Below are 24697 nucleotides of genomic sequence, written 5' to 3'. Positions count from 1 at the left end.
CAGCTACTTACTGAACGTGGTCGTAACATTTTTTGTCAAAGTTATCGCCGATATTGTGCATTCCTGCTCCACCCAAGACAATCTGATCAACCTCATACCATCCTCGAACCAATGGACAGTCCATACACGTTCCCGACAACCACCATGACTGGGACGTTACCCTTCTTTACGTTACGTTTGCTTAAAATTCTTCTCGGCATGACAACGCCGGATTTTCTCAATTTCATCTAATGATGCCTCATTCCCTCCTGCGACCCCAACAAGCGCGTATGCGAGCGGCGCCATCGCTCTGGCCGACCATTCACGCCAACACGCCCGTACTCGACTTGCGGCATCGCAAACCACTCAGCAGCGGCTGCACAACGCCTGCCACTGTGACGCAGTGTTTGCGTGGTGCGCTCGTGCTCTTGTGGTCACCCTCCTGTCATGTCGGACTTTCCAAATACACGGGGCCATACCGCATGCTCCGCCAGGTCACGCCCGTGGCCTGCGAAATTGCTCCCGCCAGTTTGACCGCATGCTCTGCTTGGACATCCAATGATGTCGCTCACGTCACTAGGTCGAAGGCTTACTACGTTGCTTCCGAGCCCGTCCTTTAGTTGAACCGGGACGGCAGTCCCGGTTCACCGGGAGTAGGGCTACGGACCAGTAGGCAAAATGAAGAGACCAGAGATGTAAAGACGACGATTAGAGGCTAGCACGCGCTGTTGCCTTTTAGCCAAGTGCAGCGTATTCACTTGTAAATACACTTTATATGGTGCGCTGACGTCATCGTGGCCGTCATGTTCAGGTACTAGGACGGTGAGAACGCCGCGTCTCTGACATCACGTGAGAACAATCTCTGCCGTATTCTGTGGTCTAAGCTCTTCATTCGAGTAATATTTTGGTGTAGGTGGGCGTTCTCCGCACCTCGCCACGAAGCACCACAGTGGCCGTACTGTGCAAATTTCGGCCATAGTCCGCGGTCATGACACTTCGTCACCGCCGGCAGCATCAGTTCCAGCTACCACGGGCGTTGCGCTTCACCAACCCGGCGATGCTGGAACATTTTTTTTCGGACAGAATGGTCTCGACATTGACGAATGGCTCAGCATGTACGAATGGGTTGGTCAGAATAACCGCTGGGACCCTACTATTATACTGGCCCATGCAGTCTTCCACTTTAGTGGAAGGCCATGTGTCTGCATCCGGACCCACGAGGAACGGCACACTGACTGCGACGTTGTTAAGCAGACGCTCCACGATCTTATTGCAAGCTCGTCTGGACACCAGCTGGCCGCAGGCAGAGCTCGCTATGCGACCCCAGTCTTACCTTACATTATGTCAACTCGTATGTGACCTACACGCAAGACGTGCACGCTCTCTGCCGAAAAGTGGACAAAATGGTGCCCGATATCGGCAACGCTGGTCACGCCTTAAAAGGAATCGTGGATGATGCGTTCAATTTGCTGATTAAGTCTCCACCACCGACGCTATCAAGGAATGCCGGCTTTCGACAGGCCAAAAACTGCTATGTAACGGCCTCAATTTTCTCGTCTTCTGGGTAATGCTGCGCCGTCATCCTTCACCGGTTTGATCACCACACCATGTTCCCGTAAGAACTTGACACTTCATTCGATGCGAACTTGAGGCTACGTGTCGTACCCCGCTTCACCCGCAGCAACACAACCCTGCTACTGATCATACCTGGCTATCTCTCTTATTCAAGCATTTGAGCGTCAGAAATTTGCCAACCTCTGTTTTCGTCCAGCCTGCGCTCTCTTCCGACCTGATACCGGGCCGGTGCCGATTAGTGTGCCCCCGCCACGACCCGCAATTTCCATAACGTTTCCGCAACCCAGCTTAGTGGACAACTCTCGACGACAGGCCAATCTGCTTCTTGTTGCCTCCAAATTGGACACATGTGCCGTCACTGCCACTCCCGCTGGTCACCCCATCCTGGAACGACCTTATCCCCGCGTATCGCCCGTTTGCTCACCTCCGCCGCTATTTGCCACGCCGTGCGGCACCTTACTGACGTCCCTGGGATTGCCACTCCTTACGCTCGCCCTCGCCTCCACACCGTCAGTTCTCTTCACCTCAACCTCGCCGCTATTCTTGACTTATTACCAACCTCTTTTTCCCGGATTCATGCTGCTCTCGACGGTGGAGCGGCATCGACAATTTTATCCCAAAATCGTCTATTTTCGCTCCCTGCAACCCAGAACCTAATTGATGTCGATGGTGCTCATGTGAATGCAGTGATTGATAACGGATCTCAGATATCTGAGCGGCAGCCTCCGAAATCGCATAAAGTCTTAACACCTTCCATCACACCAGCCATTCGCATCGCCGATAACGGAATGGTTGCGGTCGTCGGATTGTGTACTGCCCGAATCATAATCCTCGAATGCCACACTGTAGTCCTATCTATGGTTCTCGATCCCGCCCCATGACCTTATACTTGGCCTCGATTTTCTCCCGACGCATTCCGGCCTCACAGACTCTTCTGCTGGTACCCTATAGCTCTTCTTGATAGTCCTGCCAAGCACCCGAGCAACAGAAGTATACTAACAGCTTCGCTCGTCGGCCTCCTCCACTTCAGTGCCTCATTACACCGATTGCTGATATATTAACAGCGCGCGATGTCACTGTATCTCACTCCAGCCGGACCGTTACGGTTAACCGGGTGTGCCTACCTGTTGCAGACTTTAGATTGACGAAGCAAGTCCTTCCCAATGGCATACCGCTGGCAACGCGCAGTGCTGTAGAGGAATACCACATAACTACACTTGCAGTAAACTCCTTCTCCGACCTTCCCCAACTTCCGCAGTGTTTTTCTTGCTTCGACACGACATTTACGCTCATGATCGCGACGTACCTGTTACCTAAGCAATCCGCCGCTCTATGCGGCCTCTTGGCTCCCTACCGCGACATCTTTGACCTTGACAATAGCCCTTTGGGCCAAAGTTCACTTGTTAGTCACCACATAAATACTGGAGATGCCTCTCCCGTTCTCGCCGCTGACCACATCGTGTTTCTGCATCCGAGCAATAGATTATTCAGAGGTCAACAACATGCCCACGAAAGACGTAACTGCACCCTCGTCAAGTCCTTCAGCCTCGGCCGCCGTGCTTTTCTAAAAGAAAGATGTCATGTGGTTTTACCTAGATTATCATCTTAGCAGCATTACGAAAAACGACGTGGTCATCCTTTACCACGAATCGGTGACGCTCTCGGCTGTCTGCATGGAGCCAACAAGTTTTCATCAATAGGCTTTCGATATGTCTACTGGCGAATTTCAGTGGCTGAGAAGGAGCAAGAGAATCGCATTTAACAGTCCTAACAGTTTATACCAATTCACAATCATGCCAATCGGTGTATGCAACGAGTGATGGACTCGTTGCTCGATCTGGATTACGTAATCGTATTTTTCGCCCATGTTTGAGACCTTAAAAGCAGTGCTCCAAATTAACTCTCCCAAATGCCACTTCGACCGCAGAAAAATGATCATGCTGGGACATCTGGTGACGTTTCCGGTATACTACTGGACTCGGAAATTATTACTGGCTCTCCCATGATCTAAAGTAGATGTAAGCATGAAGTGGCAAAGGGCAAAGCGGATTGCTTGGAGATAACACTAGCCACAATCTTAGAATGGGTGTAGTGCATGTTAGCGACGGCAGACCCCACCGCACCGCACGGCAACACACCGCACCTCACCATACTAAGCACTGGTCCATATGGACACTGCCGAGCTAGAAGAGAACCGGCTGAAGGCCGCGCAACAGACAGCGAAAGACGCCAGGGAAACAGAGCGCACTGCCCAGCTAGAAAAAGAATGAATTGAATTCTGCAGTGTTACGTCCCAAAACCACGAATAATATATTATGAGGCGTGCCATAGTGGGAGACTCCGGAATAATTTTGAGCAACAGAGGATCTTTGACGTGCCTCCGATGCACGGGGCACGTGCGTCCGAGGTAACCACTTGTAGGTAATGGAGGAACGCATTCAGTCAGGCTACATAGTAATAGCTATATTAACACTCACAGTGGGGAACAAATGGCGATCGGAGAACAAGCGGCCCACCAAGCCCGCGCTTCTTCATGGTCCACTTCTTGCTTCGAGCCGACGCACCAAAAAGGATTAGACGCTGCAGTCTTATTCGAACACTTAGACACGCTTTTGAAGTACCCGCCGTGGTTGCTCAGTGGCTATGGTGTTGGACTGCTGAGCACGAGGTCGCGGGATCGAATCCCGCCCACGGCGGCACCATTTCGACGGGGGCGAAATGCGAAAATACCCGTGTACTTAAAGTTAGGTGCACGTTAAAGAATCCCAGGTGGCCCAACATTTCCGGAGTCCTCCACTACGGCGTGTCTCATAATCAGAAAGCGGTTTGGGCACGTAAAACCTCATAATATAATAATGATAGCTTTCGAAGTGTGACCACGCCAATTACAAATCCGCTCTGCCCTGCATTACATCGGCCCACAATTCGTAGTGGCATGACACTACCTGTTACTTCGCGCTGTGTGGTCAACAGTCTACGCTACCTCTGGACCCACTACGTCTATCTCGCAGACCTCCCTCACCCAACACACAGCTAGTAAACATGCACGTGATACTGCCACCTGAGTCACCCACGCACGTCGCATTGCCCACGCCCGCCTCTTGACCTTGCGAGGGAGCCAGCGGCGTTCATACTATCAGTGGTAGCGAGACGTACTCTTTACGCCTGCTTCTCAGGAAACCTTCTCTGTCGGTACGTAGGCCGACAGAGTGGTTCATAGCATGACATTGGTTATGTACGAGATCAGCCCCGTTACCCCTGCTACGGCATCTGCCTAATAAAGTGACAACGGGCATGTCTTTCGCCATAAATCCTACACCACTCTACTGTTTGCGCCGATCTTTAGACGCGTCGGCACGGTGCCTCTGCCGCGGGGGTTAATTATGCCGGGGTCCATTCAAGGTCAAAACACCACTTCAAGGAAGACGACGAAGACGCTCGGCCGCAGGCTGTTAGATTACGTGGCCAGCGCTGCAATTCGTTGTGTAAATGCGTCGCATACAGTTTTCTGGCGTTTTTCATTCGCGTAACATTATACATGATATGCTATCAGCGTACGAGGTAACACCTGAAGCTGATCGACACGGCAATCACGCTACGCAGCAGTTTTACCGTCACGTTAACAAGTAAGGCAAGCACTACGAAGTTCGCCGGAACCTCCATGCCCAAGAAGAGGGCAAGAACGATGGCAATGACAATCAGGACAAAAAAGGAAAAACCTAATAGAGGAGCTGACTTCCTGAACAATAATAGCATGGGTACCAATGGGACTTCACATGCTGTTTTGCAAGGACAGAACATTAGACTCGGAATGCTATCTTAGTTGAAATGAACTTATTAGTGTCTGTCTTCCCGCTTCACTCTAGAACTCAGAATGTTATCAAGGTCACAAGGGTAAACACTCAGCATTACTCAAGCAACCTACTATGTCAACGTTAGTTTCGCCTTCCTATTAGGTTATTCAATTCGCCTGGTTTCGATTGATTTGTGAGGCTTTTTCACAAAGCAACACTGGGGCTATTAGAGCGCTTCTTGCATTGCGGCCCATCGGGAGGCGGTCACCGCTGCCGGGAGTCGAACCCGCGGCTTCGTGTTCACAAGCGCTACACAATAGCCACCGAGACACCATGGATTGGTAGATTTCTCGGGGCTAAATTATTCTGCCGGTATTCTAATGCTTCGCACTCGCGCTTTCTTGCTTGCCTTTCTGTACACTCCGTATGCTTAATATGTATTCTGCTTTCCTTTTCCTTTGTGCAGCTACTGCCGAGTAAGTACAGCATCTCTATTCTGTGTCGACGGTCTAAAGGTACCTTGTAGTGCAATTCCGAATAACTTTTGTCAATTTATTTATCCTAAACCAGCATTATGGGAAATTTGCAGCGCTTTTCTTTTCTCTTTCTTTTCTATGTTGAATAGCTCTCGTCTTAGTGATTCCGCTATGGAGCCTTTATTTCTGTAAAGCTCAAAAAGACCGTTAAAGACGGACTGTTACATCACAAGCGAAGCAGCTTCGAGTTAGAAAGGTAGCAGCAGCAGCGGATGAATTACGTGCACCGTCATGCCTATAGCTCTCCGCCTCACGGCATCGGTGATGTACAATGCTTATCGAGAGGAGAATGTTGATAAGGGGTTCCGCGTAGGGAATCGCGACACATTTTCAGGCGTCTACATGTTGTGTCACAGTCACATCTCTTGCGGTGGATTGGACAAGAATGCGCGCTTACCCGGGGTTGCACACCGTTTTATTTGCCCAGTGGCCCAACTTGTTGCACCTGCCCTGTAGCCGCTGCTTACTCGGCAGCCGGCAGCAAGTTGTCACTTCGGCCACACATTCAGTTGCACATAGCTAAGTGCACAGTTGCACATAATTAACAGCTACTTTTACAACTTCTAACAACCGTGAGCGCCAGTTTGCCTTGAAACATATTCAGCATACTCAAGCCCGAGCCAAGGCGAAGCTTTCATTTGAAATTTGAAAGTATGCAAACCGCATTGAAAATGCAGGTAGATGGGCTCAGGAATCAATATATATGGTTGAGCAACTGTGTTTTTTCTAATAAAAGCGGGCATTATGCCTCATATGATAATTTGTGTGGCATCAGCCCATTTTCTGCATCATGCGTGGCACGTCAAAGTTATATTATAGTGTGCCTTTGAGAATATATACAAGGAATAGAATAGCGTAGATACTCTCTTCTAAAGAACACTGAACACTGGTGCATTGCCTTAACGGGCAGTTCCCTCGAGAGACAATGTGTTCAGAGTGGGTCTGGGCACACACAAATCTACCTTTGGCTTGCTTGAACGAAATTGTGTACGAGGACAGATCGTCAGAAAAAAATCGTGCGGCCTTGCTGAACAGCCTCATTTCCAACGAAGTTTCTTTTTTCGAGCAACTGAGTAAGTATAATTTGTCTGCAATTAATCGCGACCCACTTCGAGACGTTTTCCTGAGCATATAGCGCTTTTAGGCGTTTACGAAATTCTTTTTGCAAGAACCGTCGCAAAATCCACACATGTTTACCTCCACAATGCGGTGACCATCATCTCAGGTGAACATGGCAGCGCTGAACGCCGTTGCTAAACCGCAAGTTCAAAAAAAAAATCCCGCGCTCCTCTGCGGAGTTTCCGGTCCTTTCTTCGCACGTCGCCAATCCAGTATGTTCGCGCACATGACCACCCAGGGGCAAAAAAAGCGTTCCATTATAGTTGACCATGTAAATATACGACGAACAAGACCCTTGCAAGAACCCCACTATCGGTAGAGCGGGCTCTGTATGAGAAGGGAGCAGGGGCCCTTCAATTGTGCGTCGTTGATTCTTTCATGAAGCTTCCGCTCAGTCGGCGTCGCCCGCAGATCCATAGCGGAGCGGTATTAGAGAGCTTTAGTTTAGGGGACGCAAGGCGTTGGGGCCCCTAGCGCTTGAGTGCGTTTGCGTTTGCGTACGCAAGCAGAAACACGTTATATGTTGGCGGCCCCAAACGCAAGCCGCAGCGAGGTCGCATGCGCTCGCAGCGCCATCGACGTCTGATCTTTGCTGCATTGTCATATTTTAAAATATGAAATCAAGCATATGAAGTACATAAAACTATTCTGATTAAAAGCAGTTGTTAGAGAGGTTTAGCGTGTCCGGTATTCGGGTACACGCAGGCGGACGCAGGTTGGGGCGTGCAGTCCGCTCCTGTAAATGGGAGCGGCCTGCATGGTGCAGCCATCTGGTGGCGCAAAGCTCAAACAGAAAAAAGAACGGCCAATATTGCAGTAACCAAGTTTCTTTTACTTTGCTGCTGGTGTAAATTTTTGGCAGCAACAGGATTACGCCAGTGCCGAAGATTTACACCAGCAGCGTAGTAGAATAGACTTGGTTACAGCAATATTACAATATTAGCTATTTTTGTACGTTTCAGCTTTGCGCCACCAGGTGGATGCACCATGCAAGCCGCTCCCGTTTACTCCCCCGCCCGAATACCGGACACGCTAAACCACTCTAATATATATAAAAACGACGTCTGTCGACATTTGGCGATAGATTTGTAAGATTATCTACCCGCTAGCTACTCGTTAGTTCTCGTGCGCAGCGAGAGTGACGTGGGTAACGTGACCGCTTAGGGGCAGCGATGTTCTCGGCCGCCCCAAGGACGCAAGTAGACGTAGCGGTCTGCGCATGCGCAGTACCATCGCCCCTAGTTCTTGCGTACAGAAGCCGCTTGCGTCCCCTAAACTAATACTCTCTAATCTCGAGCGATCGCTTTCGGAGATAGTTTTCGCGAGAAAACGCGAGAAAGCTTCCATTGGCTCTCGTGGTCCGAGCCTTGCGAAAGTGAAACTATCGTCCAAAGTGATCCCGCGATAGAACATTGCCCCAGAGGCAGACAATGGGGGAGCGAATATGCCTGGTGTTTTAGCCAACACTTCCAAAAAATTAAAAAAAAGATTGCCTGTGGCAGATAGCAAACTATAGTCCATGAGCTGGTCTACTCGAAGAGGCAGAAATTATTTGCGCAAAAGAAAACTAAATACATAATCGACTCATTTTTAACTAACTACCTTGTGAGCACATAAATCAATTTACAAATTCTAACTGGGGAGTTTGCGAGGCACTTGTTACGAATCATCAGGATGACACCAGTTCCGCGATATTAATTCCCGAACTTTGCAGAGAAATGTATTGGCGTTCCGGTTACTTTTGGGCTTCAGTGCATAAAACGACATTTTGGCAAGAAAGTAAGTGTAATGACGGTGCATTTTTACCGCAAGCTTGACGGCTCACACCCTGTTTTGGTGTCATCCACACAATTATTTTCACGTGGATATGCCTTGCAGTATCGCCCGCTAGAATTTGTAAATTGCAATATGTGCCACAAGGTAATTAGTTGAAAACGTAATCAGCAAAGTTTTGTTAATAAGGCAACTATGTATTTTAATTTTTTGTGCAAGTAAAGTCCGCCTCTTCGGGTAGACCAGCTCATGGGCTAGAATTGTGCTATTTCTCACAGGTGGTTTTCAATTTTTTTATATGTTCCCTGAACTGTTCGCCGATGGCGGGTGCGTTCGGTGTCTTTAGCTGTATGGTACGTTCCCCTTATGGTACGTTCCCCTTAGTGTATTGCACGAATCTACTCATTAGCTCTATTACATCTCGATGATTACTTCCATAAGAACTGAAAATGTTTGATTAAGAAAGCTTCACTAACTAGAAGCACATCCGCTTGGAACGGATTTTGAAATAAGCACAAGTTTACAGATAAGCGCTGATGCCTTTTTATGCGCTGCATTTCGTCGCGCACTTTGGGAACACATACCTTGAAACGGGTGTCATCGCCAGAATTTTTTACAAGTGTACACGAATTCATCATTCCCCGATTACAATGATAAAATTGCATTATATGCCGTAAATTAGTAAATTCGTGGGTAGGGAAAATTCAGGTAAGTTGTACATGGTTCATTTTGATTTCTCGTCCAGGGAATGTCCACTTTTTCAATAAATCCCGCTTTAAAAATATTTGTGCGTTTTCCAGCTCGGAGCGGTTTAGGGGTCCCTTAAGAAAGTTTTGATGAGGCGCAGCTCATCCACACATATACTTTCACCAGCTCATCAGCCATAACATTCCACTTACTTTCACGGAATGGTATCTCCGTGGGTGCGATAGGGCTGCTGTTCATAATGCTGTTCGTAAAACACATAACGCTCCAAAAACCCTGCATGCGTAACTTCCTTCAGAAACAATTTTATCTTTGCACCCTTTGAAAGCCGCGCCTTGTTCATTTCACCGACGACGGCGTGGAAGCCTACTAAGTGCCTTTTATAACCTGTAAGATATGCAGAAATATAGTATTTAGTAATGTAATATGCTAGAACCGCATGATCTTAACCACACATCATCACTAACTTGGCCCCCATTTCTATTGTGAATGCCATGTCACGGAGTGCTCAGGACACTGTAAACTGAACAGTAAACGGCAGTAAACGCTTTCAAGCTCTTGTTAGTTTTATTACAGAAGCAGTAATTGAGCTTCCTAACACTGACCATTCGTCACTCACAAGATCTCGCTAGATCTACTGAAATCGCAATTTACTCGCACGTTTAGTTATTTCAGGACATTAGACAAACTTCCTACTCACTGCGGACTAGGTCGTGTGGGTGTTCGCTGATGACTCCAGATGCTACCTCCTCGGCGAAGTTGTTGTTCAAGTAGCCTCAGATTGTTGCATCATACTCCTTTTTGAATTCCAGATTCCAACTAACTTTATTCTTGCAGAAATTCCAACGTTTACGACGCAACGTTTTGTTCATGATGGCTTTAATTCCAAAGCAGTTTGACTTCGTACTGCGCTTCTGAAATTATACAAAGCTTTTCTTCTATCGGCTCCATGTGAGGAGAAAGGTATGCAACTATGGCTCCATGTGGGGAGAAAGGTATGTGACTTCACTGTGCGAAGTCCAGCCCATGATGGTTTCGACACTAGTTAGCAGTTCATTAGAGCGTTCGACTCCAGTGTCAGTTTACCCTTAGAAATTTGCCCCTATAAGTACGTTGGCTTCTGGTTCACTGCACTCGTCGCAAGTAGAATATTTTATCCAGTTTCTTGAAAGCTTGTCTATATTATAGTATGGGCAAGTCATTGCAAATTCGCAGTACTTCAGTTACATCAATCTTCCCCAGATTTGAGGTGAGCTGCTTTGCAGCCTCCTCTGCATTTTCTTGTGAAGGTTCGAGTGAGATTCCCAGCTCTAATGTCCCGAAATCGTCAATATCTCTTCTCCAGACGCTGCGGTGGCTTTCAGCTCTTTCGGGAAAGTTCCCATAAAGAAGCTAAGTTCACTTCCTCCATCGAACAGCATCCTGACGAGGAGTCTAATCACTGCGCCTTGGACCCAGGCTTCAGGGCTGTGTAGCAAGATTGTTCACTTCAAGCAGTCTTTCGCTGAACAGGAAACGTGTCAGTGTCTTGCTTTTTCGCTTTTCGGCTTGAATTGTACCATGGGCCTTATATGGTGTCCTTTACAGTTACGCGCAGCAAAGACTCCTTCCATGATTGAAACACTAATTGATCGATCGATTGTTTGATGTATTCATTGGTTGATTTCTGCATTCCGTAGCCCGTTTGCTTTACTTTGCGCTGCAGAAACATCCCATTCTTTTTTTGCTTCCCTTTTCACTTTTTGGGAGATCAGATGGGCAGGTACCGCTACATATCGCAGAACACGCGACATTCTGAAGAAAGTTTTATGATTAACATGAAGCCGGAGCTTGCTTAGTGTTTACAAGGAAGTCGTATTTCTCGCACTTCAAGCCACCGTGAAGTTGTAATGGGAACTAATGTCCGTCTCCCGACTTTGGGCTTCATGGTTCAAGGTATTGGGAACAGACGTTTCGTTCATTTTGCTGCGAGTTACGCATTCTGGTCACAAAAGACGGCCTAAATGTTCTTAAGTGCATCTCTATCACCACATGTAGACGTTGAGTCCCACCGGTCATCACAACATTGCACCTGACGGCAATGATGAGTGACGTCTGGTCGAGCTGGATCTCAGATGTAATGGCGATCCCACAATTCTCTATAGTGGTAAGCAAGCCTGTAATATCTGCTTCAGCTCTAGCAGTCCAATAGCCGCAAAGATACTTCAGCTTGTCGACATCCGCTAACAAATCACTCTGGTGGATGTCGATGGTCGACTTAAACTGCTTGCTAAACTTCAACCACTTGATGAAATCTGTAAAATGACTCGACCTTAAGTATGAGTAGCCTGACCTGCGCGCGTGTAGTTGGAATGTCAGCAGAGCCTGAGGGACCTGTGACGTTGGTTGAAGCGAATGTAACGGTAAGCGCTCCATTCAGGGCTCCGTAACGGTAATTGCTTTCTGGTGCTGCCCGACCCCGTAAACTTCTGCCTCTAAGTCTTCATCCGCCACAAGTACTTCAATCTGGCTGTCAAGTTCCGCTAGCGTGACCTCCTTATGCCTCGGGCTACTCAAACGTTCAATGGGCCTTCCTAGTGGCGCCAGTGTGTCGTCTGATAGCTTTCATCTAGTTGATGATCCCCCTAATCATACCACGATTCTCCCTGAGCCGATCCATCGTGGAATGCCTCCTGGCAGGATGTCCCGTCATCATTGTGATTACTGTAGAGAGCCTTCAACGTTGAATCTTCATCCTGTTCGCGGCACGATTGTGTTGAAACCAAGGAAGCAGAGCAGCTACTATAGAACCAGCTGCTGAGTAGAGCAAAAAGAAAAAAAAAATAGTATGCGCCATACGAAATCTCGCAGGGCTGCTCGCTACCTTGTAGCTTCAGCGTCATCGACCCATTGGCCAATAGCCAATTTTACCACCTACGAACTCACTCATGTTCTCATAAGTGAGCTGAAGTTGATTTCAGTTGAAGGGAGCGAGTTCTCACTCACTCATGTCATGCGCCCCATTCTTTCCAAATCAATTTGTTGCAACTTTTATTTATCTGCGCTCGGCCTGGAAACTTTGTGCGCTTTTAACATAGCGTGTCAAAACGGGCAGAGTACGAGTTCAGTAATACTCGCTTATCTCGTATTAACCCGCAAATATGGCTGCTCATCACCTCTAACTTGTCGTCCCCTACCTCTTCATTTGCTCAGTATATAAACTATCTATGATCTAGTTCTTGCAGGACACCGTGAAAAGCCTCACATAAACGTTTTCGAGCACTTGTATTCACACTGACAGCCCTACTGAAACAATAGCGTATACAAGCTGAAAGCGATCCTCGATCGCTTTCAGCTTGTATACGCCATTGTTCCTCACCGACATGAGCAGACACAGCGCTTCAGAAAGGCCATTCGGATACTCCTGTGCTGAGTTGCATGAGCACGATACACATACTCAATCTCTTGAGTAGAGGCTGAGAATGAGGCGAAACAGCCAAGGAATCGCCGAGGAGTGTCATTAAAGAGCAATGTTCTTAATGTACGTCATTCGAGGAGCGGCACTACTATATTTCGAGTGTTAGTGCAATGCGTTGAACGAAAGGAGGTCTAAGGCGTGTTCACATTGAGTATGTTTTGAAGGCTCTTCAGTGCAGCGCTACTAGGACGTGGACGCAGAGTAAGGACAAGACGCACACGCAGTGCTGGGTGTATTTTCCTTTCTTCACTAGTTACATTAAGACACTTTCCTGTGCCACATCGAAGAGCCTTCAAGATTACGTGCCAACAGGCCCAAGTCTCCACACTGATTCACCAATATTGCTTTCATCGCGCAGCCGTGTCACACTGCGTCGTAGCAAATGCTGGGAAATATGCTCAACACGTCCTATCGAAAAGGAAAGTTCTCGTCACACAAAACAATTCGACGACGCGCAAAGGTAGCAGTTTAGCTCTTCTCTCCAGATCTTGTGACGTCATCGTAACTATGCGAACAATCAATTTACCCAGAAGTCACTCCACCTGCAGTGTAGGACCGCAGCGCTGCCATATTATATATACTAACACCGTGTTACTAACGTAATCCCATCTGCTAACCGAAACATGGGCTAGCTGAAGTGACCCTTACGCCACGCCACCGAATTAGTTCAAAGTCTTGCCATTGCATTCGTTAATCCCGCATGCTCGTACATGAGCGTTTCATATCTGAAAGCGCAACCTGATTTAATTGCTCTTTCTCTGCGCCGTCGCACTGTGGGCCCGTCGCTCCTCCAACTTTTATTCTTCCCTTAACCACGCGGCCTTACATTTCCGCCCCCTATGCGCACATCAAGCAGTACTGGTCATCCGTGCCAAGTTGTGCGTCCACATGCCCGCACACTTTCCTCGTCATTCTTTTTCCGGCCTTGCCCTGTACATTAGGGTGATCACCTGCCCATCACCGTTTTTAACTGCTGTAACTGACTACTTATGTATTTCATCAATGCCAGCGACATTTTTTGTTCATTCTCTGTATATCGCACTCCTTATGTAACACCCCCTTTTTAGGATAATTCAAGTAATTGAATGAAATAAATTTTTCTGCACGGGTTCACGCTTCGTACACAGTCGCGTATAGCAGCGAACAGTTTTCAACGCCGCGTTACCACACTTTAAGACGCCAATATAGTGCCTTCAAAACACAAAACTAATCCTGCTACCACTGCATAGCGCGTACAGACGGATGTGCGGGCGAAAACAATAACAAAGCACTACAACGCTTTCACTACTCTTTGCTGTCGACGCAATCACAATGGTTAACGTGGAGCTTGCCTCCAAAGTCAACGTGTGGGTGAATTCCCCTCAACAATTATGCAAGCTCAACTAACCAAATAGTTAGTCCTTAATATCGTTCGTGCCGTGTGTCAGGGTGTTGAGCGAAATGTTTAGCAACACGTTGACCGCACACGCTGGGCAGCACACAATCGGCAAACATTGCGGATGTTTCCACTGTTGTTTATAGCGACAACACCTTCCAGCAATACGTTCACCACATGCACGCACACGCACGCACACGCACGCATACACTGGGTTACATCACTCCTGTTCCCAATGATATTGGCTGCGTCAAAGTATGTCGGATGAGTTTGTCGTGCACTGCGAAACACAGGCTAGGTTACATCGCAGCTCCTGTGTAGGGGGGCGCAATGCAACAATGCCCGTGTGCTGTGGGTCGAGGGCACGCTACAGATCTCCTGGTGTTCAAAATGTATCCCGAGTCTCCCACTACGGCGTGCCTGCTATAATCAAATCGTGGTCTCGGCGCGTAAAACCCGAGGATTCCCAATTCTGATAGCCTCATATGCAGCCGAGTTTCAGAACGGGCGAATCGGCTCAGCGTTCTAACGCGCGTGGTCTAATCCATCACTTCTACGGCCTTCAGCTTGGATGCTTGTAGCGGCGAAGCAAAACATCCAACCTCCGCGCTAACATAGTGCTTCATCAGTAGGATCGATAGTTGGACGAGCTGGCACGGTAACGTAATCTTGTTTCAGCCCGCAAAGGACGAAGATGTAAGCGAGATACGCGAGACTCTCAGTTGAAGGTTTCATTGAAAATGATCGTATATAAGCGGCTACAACACACACAGAAACCAAGTAACACGTGGTCAGATACAAATGCGAAGGCTGACAAGGCATAGAAGTTTAAGGAAAGCAGCAATGAAAAATAAAAGGCTGCCAGTAAAAAAATTCGACTGCAGAGGCAAGAAAAAAAACAGAACTTAATGTAACTGATTAGGTAGGGTGAAGACACGTGCCAAGCAGATATGCATATTTCTTCTCCGAGAAGCCTGGCTGATGCATGCATGTGCCATGCTTTTAATATTTCCGCGAGTTCTTTGGCGTCTATGCCTTGAGAGGACCAACGTGGGGTGCGCATCCGCATGCTATATGCGATGTGTATTAGACGCTTGCGCCTCGCCAGATTGGGATTGTGTGTAATTCCATTCACATGCGGAAAATCGCATGTGGGGCAGAGTGACAGGTGGCTCAATAACCGATTAAAAGAGCGCAAATAAATCATTAAAGAAAAGTCTACTACGTCGTATGTGAGGATGCACCGCCACAGACGCGGCTGCACACTCGTGTTTGTAGATAACCGATGACCTTCCTAAACATAAACGCTAAAGCAACTCGCTAATTATGCAAGCGTTTTCAATTAAAAGAACGGGGCACGCAGGTGTCAGCCAGGCTTGTCGGACAGAGAACGTTCGTAACTGCTTAGCACGTGGGCTCACCCTACATAATCTTACGTTAATTTTTTTTTCCTCGGGGGTCTACTTTTTTTTCTTGTGGTAGCCTTTTTTTTTTGCTTTAAACTTCTTAGCCTTCGTATATGTATCTATCCACGTGTTCCTTAGATCTTGTGTTTTGCCGTTGCATATGTACGATATTTTTTTCTTTCGATAAAAATATTCTGTTGAGTGTCAACTATCGTCCTGTGCGTCTATTCGACGTCTTCGGCCTTTCGGGCTGCGACAAGGTTATCAGCACGTGCAACACTAAACAGCGTTACACCTGAGCCATGGTGAAGCACGTTCCTCCGTTCAGACCGCCGGATTTCTATACGGCGTGAATACTGCTTCGAAATCGCCGACGACCTGCCAGCCTCGCGACAAATGCAGGGCGGTGCAAGTAAAAGGAGTGCAAACTGCCCGCTTCGCTCCGCCTTCCAAACTTCCTTAATCCGACAAGCCATGATGCAAATTCATGGGCTCTGCTGCTTTGGCGCGAAGTAACAGGAAATTGGCTTTTCGCCTGATAATAAGGGAGCTTCACTAGCTAAGGAAGTGCATATTTTACCTTAATGTAGAGAACTAACCACGCGATCTCGGAAATTTTTTTCTTGTTTTTCTCCGTGCCTGAAAGTCGGTCGGAGCAGTATAATCACCAGCGAACTATAAGTATCCGCGGCGACACGTGATCAAGAGTGGCCGAACAGGGAGAACACTCAAGTGCCGGATCCAGCGTTTTAGCAAGGCGGTCTGTCCAAGTAGGTAAATAACCGCTGCCGAGACGCTGGTATGTGGAATGCGATAACGGGCGCTGAAGTGAAGTGTTCACATTGGCCCTGGAAAATTTTCACTGAGCACCACGATACGTCCACGGCTGGCGCACAACGCATCACATCCGATGCGGCTATTCACGCCCGCTGGTGGGATCTTGATGAGGGCTCGTTTGTTCGTATTTAGAACTGAGGTTAAACAGCGCGAATAAAACAAGGGCACCAGGAAACGAATCCCACAGACAAGGGCTGTTTAACCTCATTTCTAGACAGCCACTAAATTTAAGTGTGAATATGCGCGACGCTGCTGACTCTGCTTGTGCGCTTGTGTGGCCAGACGATCGGCCGCATTTGCAGCAGTCTCTAGCGGGAACTATTAACGATGTCCAGGCAAATAAAAGGCTCGCCTCCTCTCCCTTCTTTTATTTCAGAGGAGCCGCTGCTGGCGGCGAAGGCTCCAACATGATGCTGATAATCGGTGGCATCATATTGCTGCTTGTGTTGGGCGCCGCGGCTATTTTCGTGGTCCTCTCGGGGAAAAGCACCGGTGAGTCTGTCCGTCTTCGACGACGGGTGATTGGTTACGTACGCAGCCGAAAGCGCGCTATTCCCTCAGTCCGCGACAGTTCTCGGTTTTTTGCAAGGGCCAAAGCAAGGACGTCGGGCGTGTGGCGCCCACGAAACATGCATTGTCACTGTACTCTTTTTCCGTAGTTCCGTGCAGCAGAGCCAAGGGCACATTCTCGCGCAGCGAGATGTAGTGACATACTTGGGAGCACGTTGCATGAGTAAATTTATTTATTTATTTATTTATTTATCATACCCTCAGGGCCAGATCAGCATAATGGAATGCCGACCTTATGAATGTCATCTAGTCTATGCGATACATACGGAGGCGGGGAAATAAGTTTGTCGCGTAGCAGTTGGTGACGGAATAAATTATTAAAAAGGCACAGACGGAACAAATGGCCTCGAGGAGCAGTTTCGTCGGCAAGTGTTTTACTTGTAAGCGTCTCCGCAGGTGGCATGTGCGATTTGTTGTGCAGTTTTGCTTCGTTAATCAGTAAAAGATTTACTGGGGCTCTACGATACTCAGAGCTCGTCTCCACTTGCTCAACGACAATGTGCTACGAAGAGGAAATGTTAACAGTTTGCGCCATCGTGGCTTCCGCCGTCTCTGCAACCCCCCTCCTCTGCATCACGAAGGACGCACGGCTTTTTGGTGCCACAGCCAATACGGAACGAATTTCCTAACGCTGCCATCGCAACAGCTGATCTCATTGGGCGGCTGCACTCTTACTAGATAGATGTGTTCGACCTTCCGATTTCGTCGAAGGAGCCTGTAGCTTACATAGTGCTGCACAGAACTACTGACACGGAGTAAACGATATTATTAGTATTTATTAAACATTTGCTGCCGCAGAATGATTTAAACACTCTAACAGTATCTTTCGCGGTACCGGTACGAACACAATTGTTATTGCCGCCTGCGAAACGTGGCGAAAGCGTTCTGTACTTAGAAGCGAAGTTCCAATGGCCGATGACACAGACGCTAACGCGATGTCAGCACTAGGGCACGAGTCACGCAACGGATGTGACACAACACGGCGCTATCTGTTTTGAAAATGACCTACTTCTCCATTTATTTTATTTTCCATATTATCTTTTTTTGCACGTGGCATACCGTTTATACTTGTGCGACTATTTCTTCTGCAGAGTTCGAGGTCGCTGGTTCGAATCCCTTCCGCGTCAGCTGCGTTTCGATTGGAGCGAAATGCAAAATCGCTCACACAATTAACGCTAAGGTGCGCGTTCAGGAATCGCAGACGGGCAAAATCAGTCCGGAGCTTCGCGCTGTTTGGGGCACTTCCTTTGTGCTTTTCGTTCGTAGTACGCCTTCATTCATCATTCATTCATTGCGGCCCAAATGAAGACAAAGCTTTAGTTAAGTAGTTGGCTAGCTAAATTCAAGACAAGGAAGCGATTGTTCTGCTCAGCAACCGCTGCCAATTTCGATGAGGTTTACTACATTTAAAAAAAAACCTAAATCTATTATGCTTATTCGAACGCGATCTCTATGTAGTCGTTCAAAATTGCAAAAGCGAAAACAAGTTCTGCAGAGGCCAATGCACATGTGCGTTGGAATTTCTGCCGCGAATAATGGATTTTACAACTAACCGCGGTGGGCGAAATTGTTAATGTTTCATTCCATGCGACCAGTAATCTCGTGAAATTCTTCATGCACCGCAGATGCGGCTACAATAATGTCACACAATTTCTTTTTTTTTTTTTGCTTTCTTGTCATCTTTTTTTGTCGTAGTGGCGAATATACATTCTGGAGACATCGCCAAGAATAGAGCCACCAGTGCTGGCACATACAAAGTCGCTAAACCAAAGAATCCCTAGTGCGCCATTTCCAGAACAAGTCTGGGTGCGCACTCCTTAAAAATAACCCGTGAGCCAATCGGCGTTGTATGTGCTGGTTTTGTGTAGGAATCTGTTAATACGCTGAATATAGGTGAGCTTTCCTTCAGTACATTGCAGTTCCGCCTCCCATTGAAAATTAGCGCCGCCACGGCCGGGAGTCGAACACATTACCTCGTTCCCTGTGCCAGAACCCCATAGGCGAAGCCACCACGGAGGGTTAAAGGTTGTTCCAGTTTATTCAGACAAAAAACCCAGTTCTACGTGATGCGCCAGGCCCCTCTTCCACATGTGGTGCACCGCTCTGCGTGGGAAATTTCACGCGGTAGTACGAGACTGTACGTCTTAATAATGGCTGCAAATTAAGTTTTCGTGAGACCGCACACGAATACGAGCCAGACACTAAAACAAAAAGAAAATACACGCTTTGATAAATAATAGCGTCGCATGTACCGAAAGTTGGATTGTTAGACCTCCAAGCTGGAATAATGGATTTCGTTTCTGTGCAGTTTTCTGCGCTGTTGTACTGACACACAACCAAAAAGCGGGCTCGACTGCGTTTAATTGCGCTGCCCGCACCTATATACAGTCAATCTTCGTCAAGAGCCAAACACAGCGACAGTGTGAAATGCGGGGCCACGGCAATTGGCGAACCCGGTTTCACTACGCGTTCACCACTACTCCGCAAGAGTGGAATTATATAACGTTGTATGGATAGTTGTGCAACTACGTTTCATTTCTATCAAAAAAAAAAGACGAGGGCTCTGGCTAAAAACTGCCCCTGAGAAACATCTGACAGAGGTATCCAGCCCCAACTGTACAATGCACTCACCGACAGCAGCATGCACGCGATAACTAGTGTCGCGTGCATCATCCGAGTAAAAAAAGAGACAATGCATCGAGGAATGACTTAACGTTAGTGTATTCGTTATTAATCAAATGCAAATGATTTATTTGCTCCAAAAAATAACGTTTTCATTGTGTAGTGGCTGAACAGCCAATTCACTACTGATGTGTTTATTCAAAAGAGCAGGCAGTAAATTCGGCAGTCTTTCTCTGAATAATTTTGGCAGTAAGCAGCTTGCATATTTCTTTGTAGGGTGACTCGAATCTGCGATTTGCCTTTACCTTTCAGATGGTACACATTCGAGCATCTCTGCAATGAACCCTTTTACAAAGTGACCCGTATGACGAATGATTTCGTATAAGGCAAACTACATCTACCCGCGCGAACTGGCTCATATGATTGACACTCGTAGGAAGCATTAACCACAATACGGTAAACTTACTGTGAAGGAATATTTTTGCATGTTTGTGAATTGTCTTCGTATATAGCACTAAAAGGAAATAAAAAAGCACAATTAGATGTGTTTAAATTGATATAAGAGAAATAAGAACATCGAGTACAAATGTGATTTAGTATTGTATAAAATAACGGGTGCATTGAAAGATGTTCCTTTTTGTTCTTAGTTGCCCGTGTATTTTCTTTAATATGCTGGCTCTGTGAAAAATTTTTCCACATTGGTCAGAAATTCACTTCATGCATATGTTGTTACATATATGATTTCAAATGTTTGCTTGACTTCTTTTTTTTCTACTGCAGACTAATGCTAAAAAGCGCTGACCAGTGCTATAGTTTCGCCAATTCATGCAACATCTTTTTTTACGCATTGTGTATGTATTCTTTGTAAGAATTGAACAAAATGGCAACCATGACGTCACATGTATACCGTGCTCTAACGTTGGAATGTTGTTCTCCAACGATATCGCATCTTTCGTCGCCACTTCAGCCTCCCAGATAAGCGAGGTTTTCGTAGTGTTTCGGTTGTCGCCCTGATCTTTTCCTATTACCCTTTCCTCGTTATCAGGTGGTTCCACAGAGGCAACCGAAGCCAAACCAGCTGGCGGTAGCCATGGCGGTGGTAAGCAGCCCATCTATCTGCACAATCCTAAGAATTCTTTTTGAAACACATACTAGAGTGTCGAACCGAATCACTTTTTCCTTACGGTTTTCGCTTCAGTTTTCGTTTCGGTTCACTGAAATCCGATTCCACTCCAGGGCGAAAAGATAGTGGTTCAGACCACCTAGAGCTGGTTACATAACTGAAAAATAATTGCACGAAAGCAGAGCAAATTTATTCTGTGCAATAACTCTATGCCTCTACTAAGCTGCACTGAAATATTACGCCTTTTACTTGTTCTTCACGCCACGTGCAGTTACAAAACAAATATGTAAATCCAAACACAAATGCTAGAATATATACGAAGCTAGGGTTCATTTTGCGAGAGAGAGATAGCAGATCAGAATTGAGGATCTTAGAGAGTCTTCATGGCTCGCTTCATTGATGCCCAGTCGACGGCCCGGAAAAACATTCTATGTACATAGCATGCTGTCAACTGGTGCTAACGAAGAGATGTATACCTGCCGTTCATTCGTACTGGGGTCCAGCAACAAGTGTTTTTTTACGGTCGCGGGTATTTTTGTCCCCCCCTACAGTCCGGCGAGTCCTCGCGTCGGGTGCGATGCAAAACATTTTAAAATCACGGGAACCTGGTCTGCATGCATAAGTGAGGTAGCACATTTGAGCCGAATGAAAGTGCCCGTATGAAAAGCTCCAGACAAAACGGCAAACCTGAAGCGAATTTTTTTTTTTTTTCAATCCGGCGTGAAGAGAACAGTCCAGTTTTCGGTTTTTGTTTCATTTCCGATTCGATACGCTGCATCCTACGGTATACAGCGAGAGAGAACAGAAGACGAGGAAGATCATATTTCGATGGAGGCGAAAAGCATGAATGCTCCTGTACATTTATTACGGCGTGCCTCATCATCGGGTTGTGGTATTGACATGTAAACTTTTTTTTTGTCAAAGGAAAGCGCAGTAAGAAAACCGTCTTGCGTTGTGCAGGTCGCACAAGCACCGAGTATAATGTAGGAATGCTGTGTTGCCACAAGAAGCTTGTGGGGGAATCCGGTGACCTGTATTTTCAAAACATAAAGGAGCAGGACGAGCGTTGAGAATATTTCTAATTTGCGTACATTCTTGGGCCACGAACAGGAATAAATGTGTTTAGCTGTCTAAGCCATTTCGGGCTATTTCATTTCCCAGCCAGATTAACCGACTGCGAAATCAAGGGGTGGCAATCCCTGCTCGAACAATGACAGTAATCGCGCGTGTATGGAAGTAACACGTGGTTGGCGGATGATTGTGCGCGACTGATGGCCAAGAATACTGGGCGTGGGATGCCCTCTGTCCGAGGCCGTCAGCTTTGTGCTGTGTAATTGAATGGGCACTGTGGTTCAAAAAATCTGCGGAATCTCGTCAAGAAAGCCCACTATCAATTACAAATATGTGGATATATGAAAGAAGACATCCAGTTGGAACCACATTCGGCATGATTCGGCTCTGCGGGGAAAAATCTCTAGGTTCTCGGCAAGTTTGCGTCACTCGGTCAACCGTTGAAATTATCAAAATGCACCAGAACCCATAGTCGGTGGCAACCTAACACGAACACACACACAACTTGCACAGAAGCACCAGCCAATAAGGTTTGCCTGTTTTCGTGACGTCAAGCGGCTTAGCGTTTCTAAAACGGCTTTCTTCGCACATGTCTTTTGTATCGCTAGTTTTAGGGTGGAACCTGAACGTCCTGGTAAATTTTGTGGCTGATCCTGATATTGCTCAGCCATAGGTAATTCTAGCTTGAAGCAATGAGCTTTTATTGTCCAGTTAGCCTAGTGTTTATATTGGCAGAGCAATGTCATTAAGGTGTAAGGGAAGTGCAGTTGGCTTGTGTTCTTTCACAGATGCAGGGCAGGTGCAGTGCATTTTTGTGGGTTGAGCTTGTTATAAATTGAGGTTGTCACGGACTATAGAGCATATAGAGACCTCAAACCTGCCGAAGATATATGTACAACTGACAGTGGTCCACAGGAGACTAATGTAAATTTCGATATATATTTATGCCACGTAGCTAGACAGAACCAGGGTAATGTTGTTCATCGTCGCTTGGAGATCCTCAAATTATTCTTTTTCATTCCGCCTAATTATATAATTAGTCTTAATTATAATAAGATGAAAAGTGTCAATGAGAATTGTAGAACGACATGAAAACTCCTTATACAATTTCTTAATCTGGGACACTCTGTATATGCATCACGTGACCAGCTTCACACACGTACACATCTTTTCCCCTATGACACTGAATAATGCGAACGCATTAAAATTGAGCCGTTCGACGCATTCCTGCGTTTGGGTCACCTATCTACCGGGTCTCTACCCTTCGAGTCGCCTCGACCAGTTTGTGTCGGGTTCGCATAAGCTTCCCGAATTTTTTTGCCCTTCTGTAGCGCCAACCAGCCTAGGCTCATCTGCAGTCACCTATATACACCCGTTTCATACATAGGCCGAAAGGCTTCGAGGTTCCACAGTGGGACCAACAGTGTTTTGTTAGCAGAAGCTTTGTGCCGGCTGGTATATTTTTCTCTTAATCATCATTAGCTTATCAGTCATAAGTAATTGTGAATATTTGATTCCACGAGTGCGTAAGTTAGAATTTCAAATTGCGCATAGCATTCGAACGCATCATATTAACAGATTCCAGCTCGCCAAGTGTTTCTCGGTTATTTACTCCGTATTTCAAGTTTGTGGTGCAAAGCGCGAAAAAGAATGCCAGGTCCGCGTGTTTCCCGCACGTGACGCCAGCGCCCTCGTGCGGGGTTTCAACGAATCAACGCCACTGAATGGCTAACTTGGTGATCGGGAAAATGTGACAAGGCGACGGTATAGCTGGCGGCTGCTGCTGCTGCTTGCCCTTTATTTTTAACGCGATAGCGTTAAGGACCTCGTGTCGCAGAAAAGCCGGTGTCGTCGGCGTCGGCGTCCGCGGCGTTGGCCGTGAGCGATAAATCACGGCAGGCACTTCATAAATAAAAAGCAACTTCCAAGATGGGCTGGGTGGGAATCGAACCAGGGTCTCCGGAGTGTGAGACGGAGACGTTACCACTCAGCCACGAGTTTTTTTTTTCTTTATTGCCTCGCTTTTCACAGAGTTTACGAGATTAGAAGAACAGATTAACAAGATAATAGTACCGAGAACCGTCAGCTGTTTGCTGACTACAAGCCATCAGTATTTCGGCATCTGCAACAACATTTCTAATCTTGGAACCCACTCTGGTACATACGACTGCACCTTCTGCACTTCGACGCTAGACCGGTTCGCGAATATTTTTGCGAATCGGTGTCCCATTTTGTCACTCAGCCACGAGTTCGATGCTTCAAAGCCGTACAAAAGCGCCTCTAGTGAACGCGGTGTTGCCTTAGAAACGAGCTGTTTCTAAGGCTGAGGCGTGCGTCGCTTGCTCAGGCGCACATTTCGTTGTCGCGCCGAACGCTGCGTTGCTCGACGCTCACCGCGTCCGATGCGGGGCGCGTAGTCGCTGTGCCGTAGCCCATTGTCTTACACCCCTTGGCGGGTCGACGGGAACGCTGTCGCGTTCCACTCTTGAAGGCGAAGCTTAAGCGTCCTCCAATTTTTCTCAATGCGAAGCATTTCTCTGCCTAATCAGAGCCAAGGTCAAACGCGAGCTTTCGCAACGTCAGCCTGTCGCCGATGCGCGCGCTCCCTATGCACCCGCTCGCTGGCTGCTGCCCATTCGAGAGTTTTAGAAGCGCTTGCGTCCCCTTAAGTTCTCGGCTAGGCGCCTCCTTGCTCCACACGCATGCGCGTGCACCCTGACACGCGCGCTCGCGCGTCGCTATCGGCTTAGCGCCT

At 47.3% G+C, this 24697-nt stretch overlaps 1 protein-coding gene across 1 annotated transcript in view; it reads left to right on the top strand.

Annotated features, from left to right (window-relative positions):
- The window catches only part of LOC142588845 (uncharacterized), a 148600-nt gene that overhangs the window by 20088 nt on the left and 103815 nt on the right, over positions 1 to 24697 (top strand). The window contains exon 5 of the mRNA XM_075700664.1: positions 20794 to 20847. Within this exon, the coding sequence (XP_075556779.1) occupies positions 20794 to 20847 (54 nt within the window). The remainder of the gene's footprint in view (positions 1 to 20793; positions 20848 to 24697) is intronic.

This window comes from Dermacentor variabilis, chromosome 7 (genome assembly GCF_050947875.1).
Source record: "Dermacentor variabilis isolate Ectoservices chromosome 7, ASM5094787v1, whole genome shotgun sequence".
NCBI classification, from domain to species: domain Eukaryota; kingdom Metazoa; phylum Arthropoda; class Arachnida; order Ixodida; family Ixodidae; genus Dermacentor; species Dermacentor variabilis.
The sequence above is the reverse complement of the archived record's forward strand: the minus strand, read 5'-3'. Positions and strand labels throughout refer to the sequence as shown.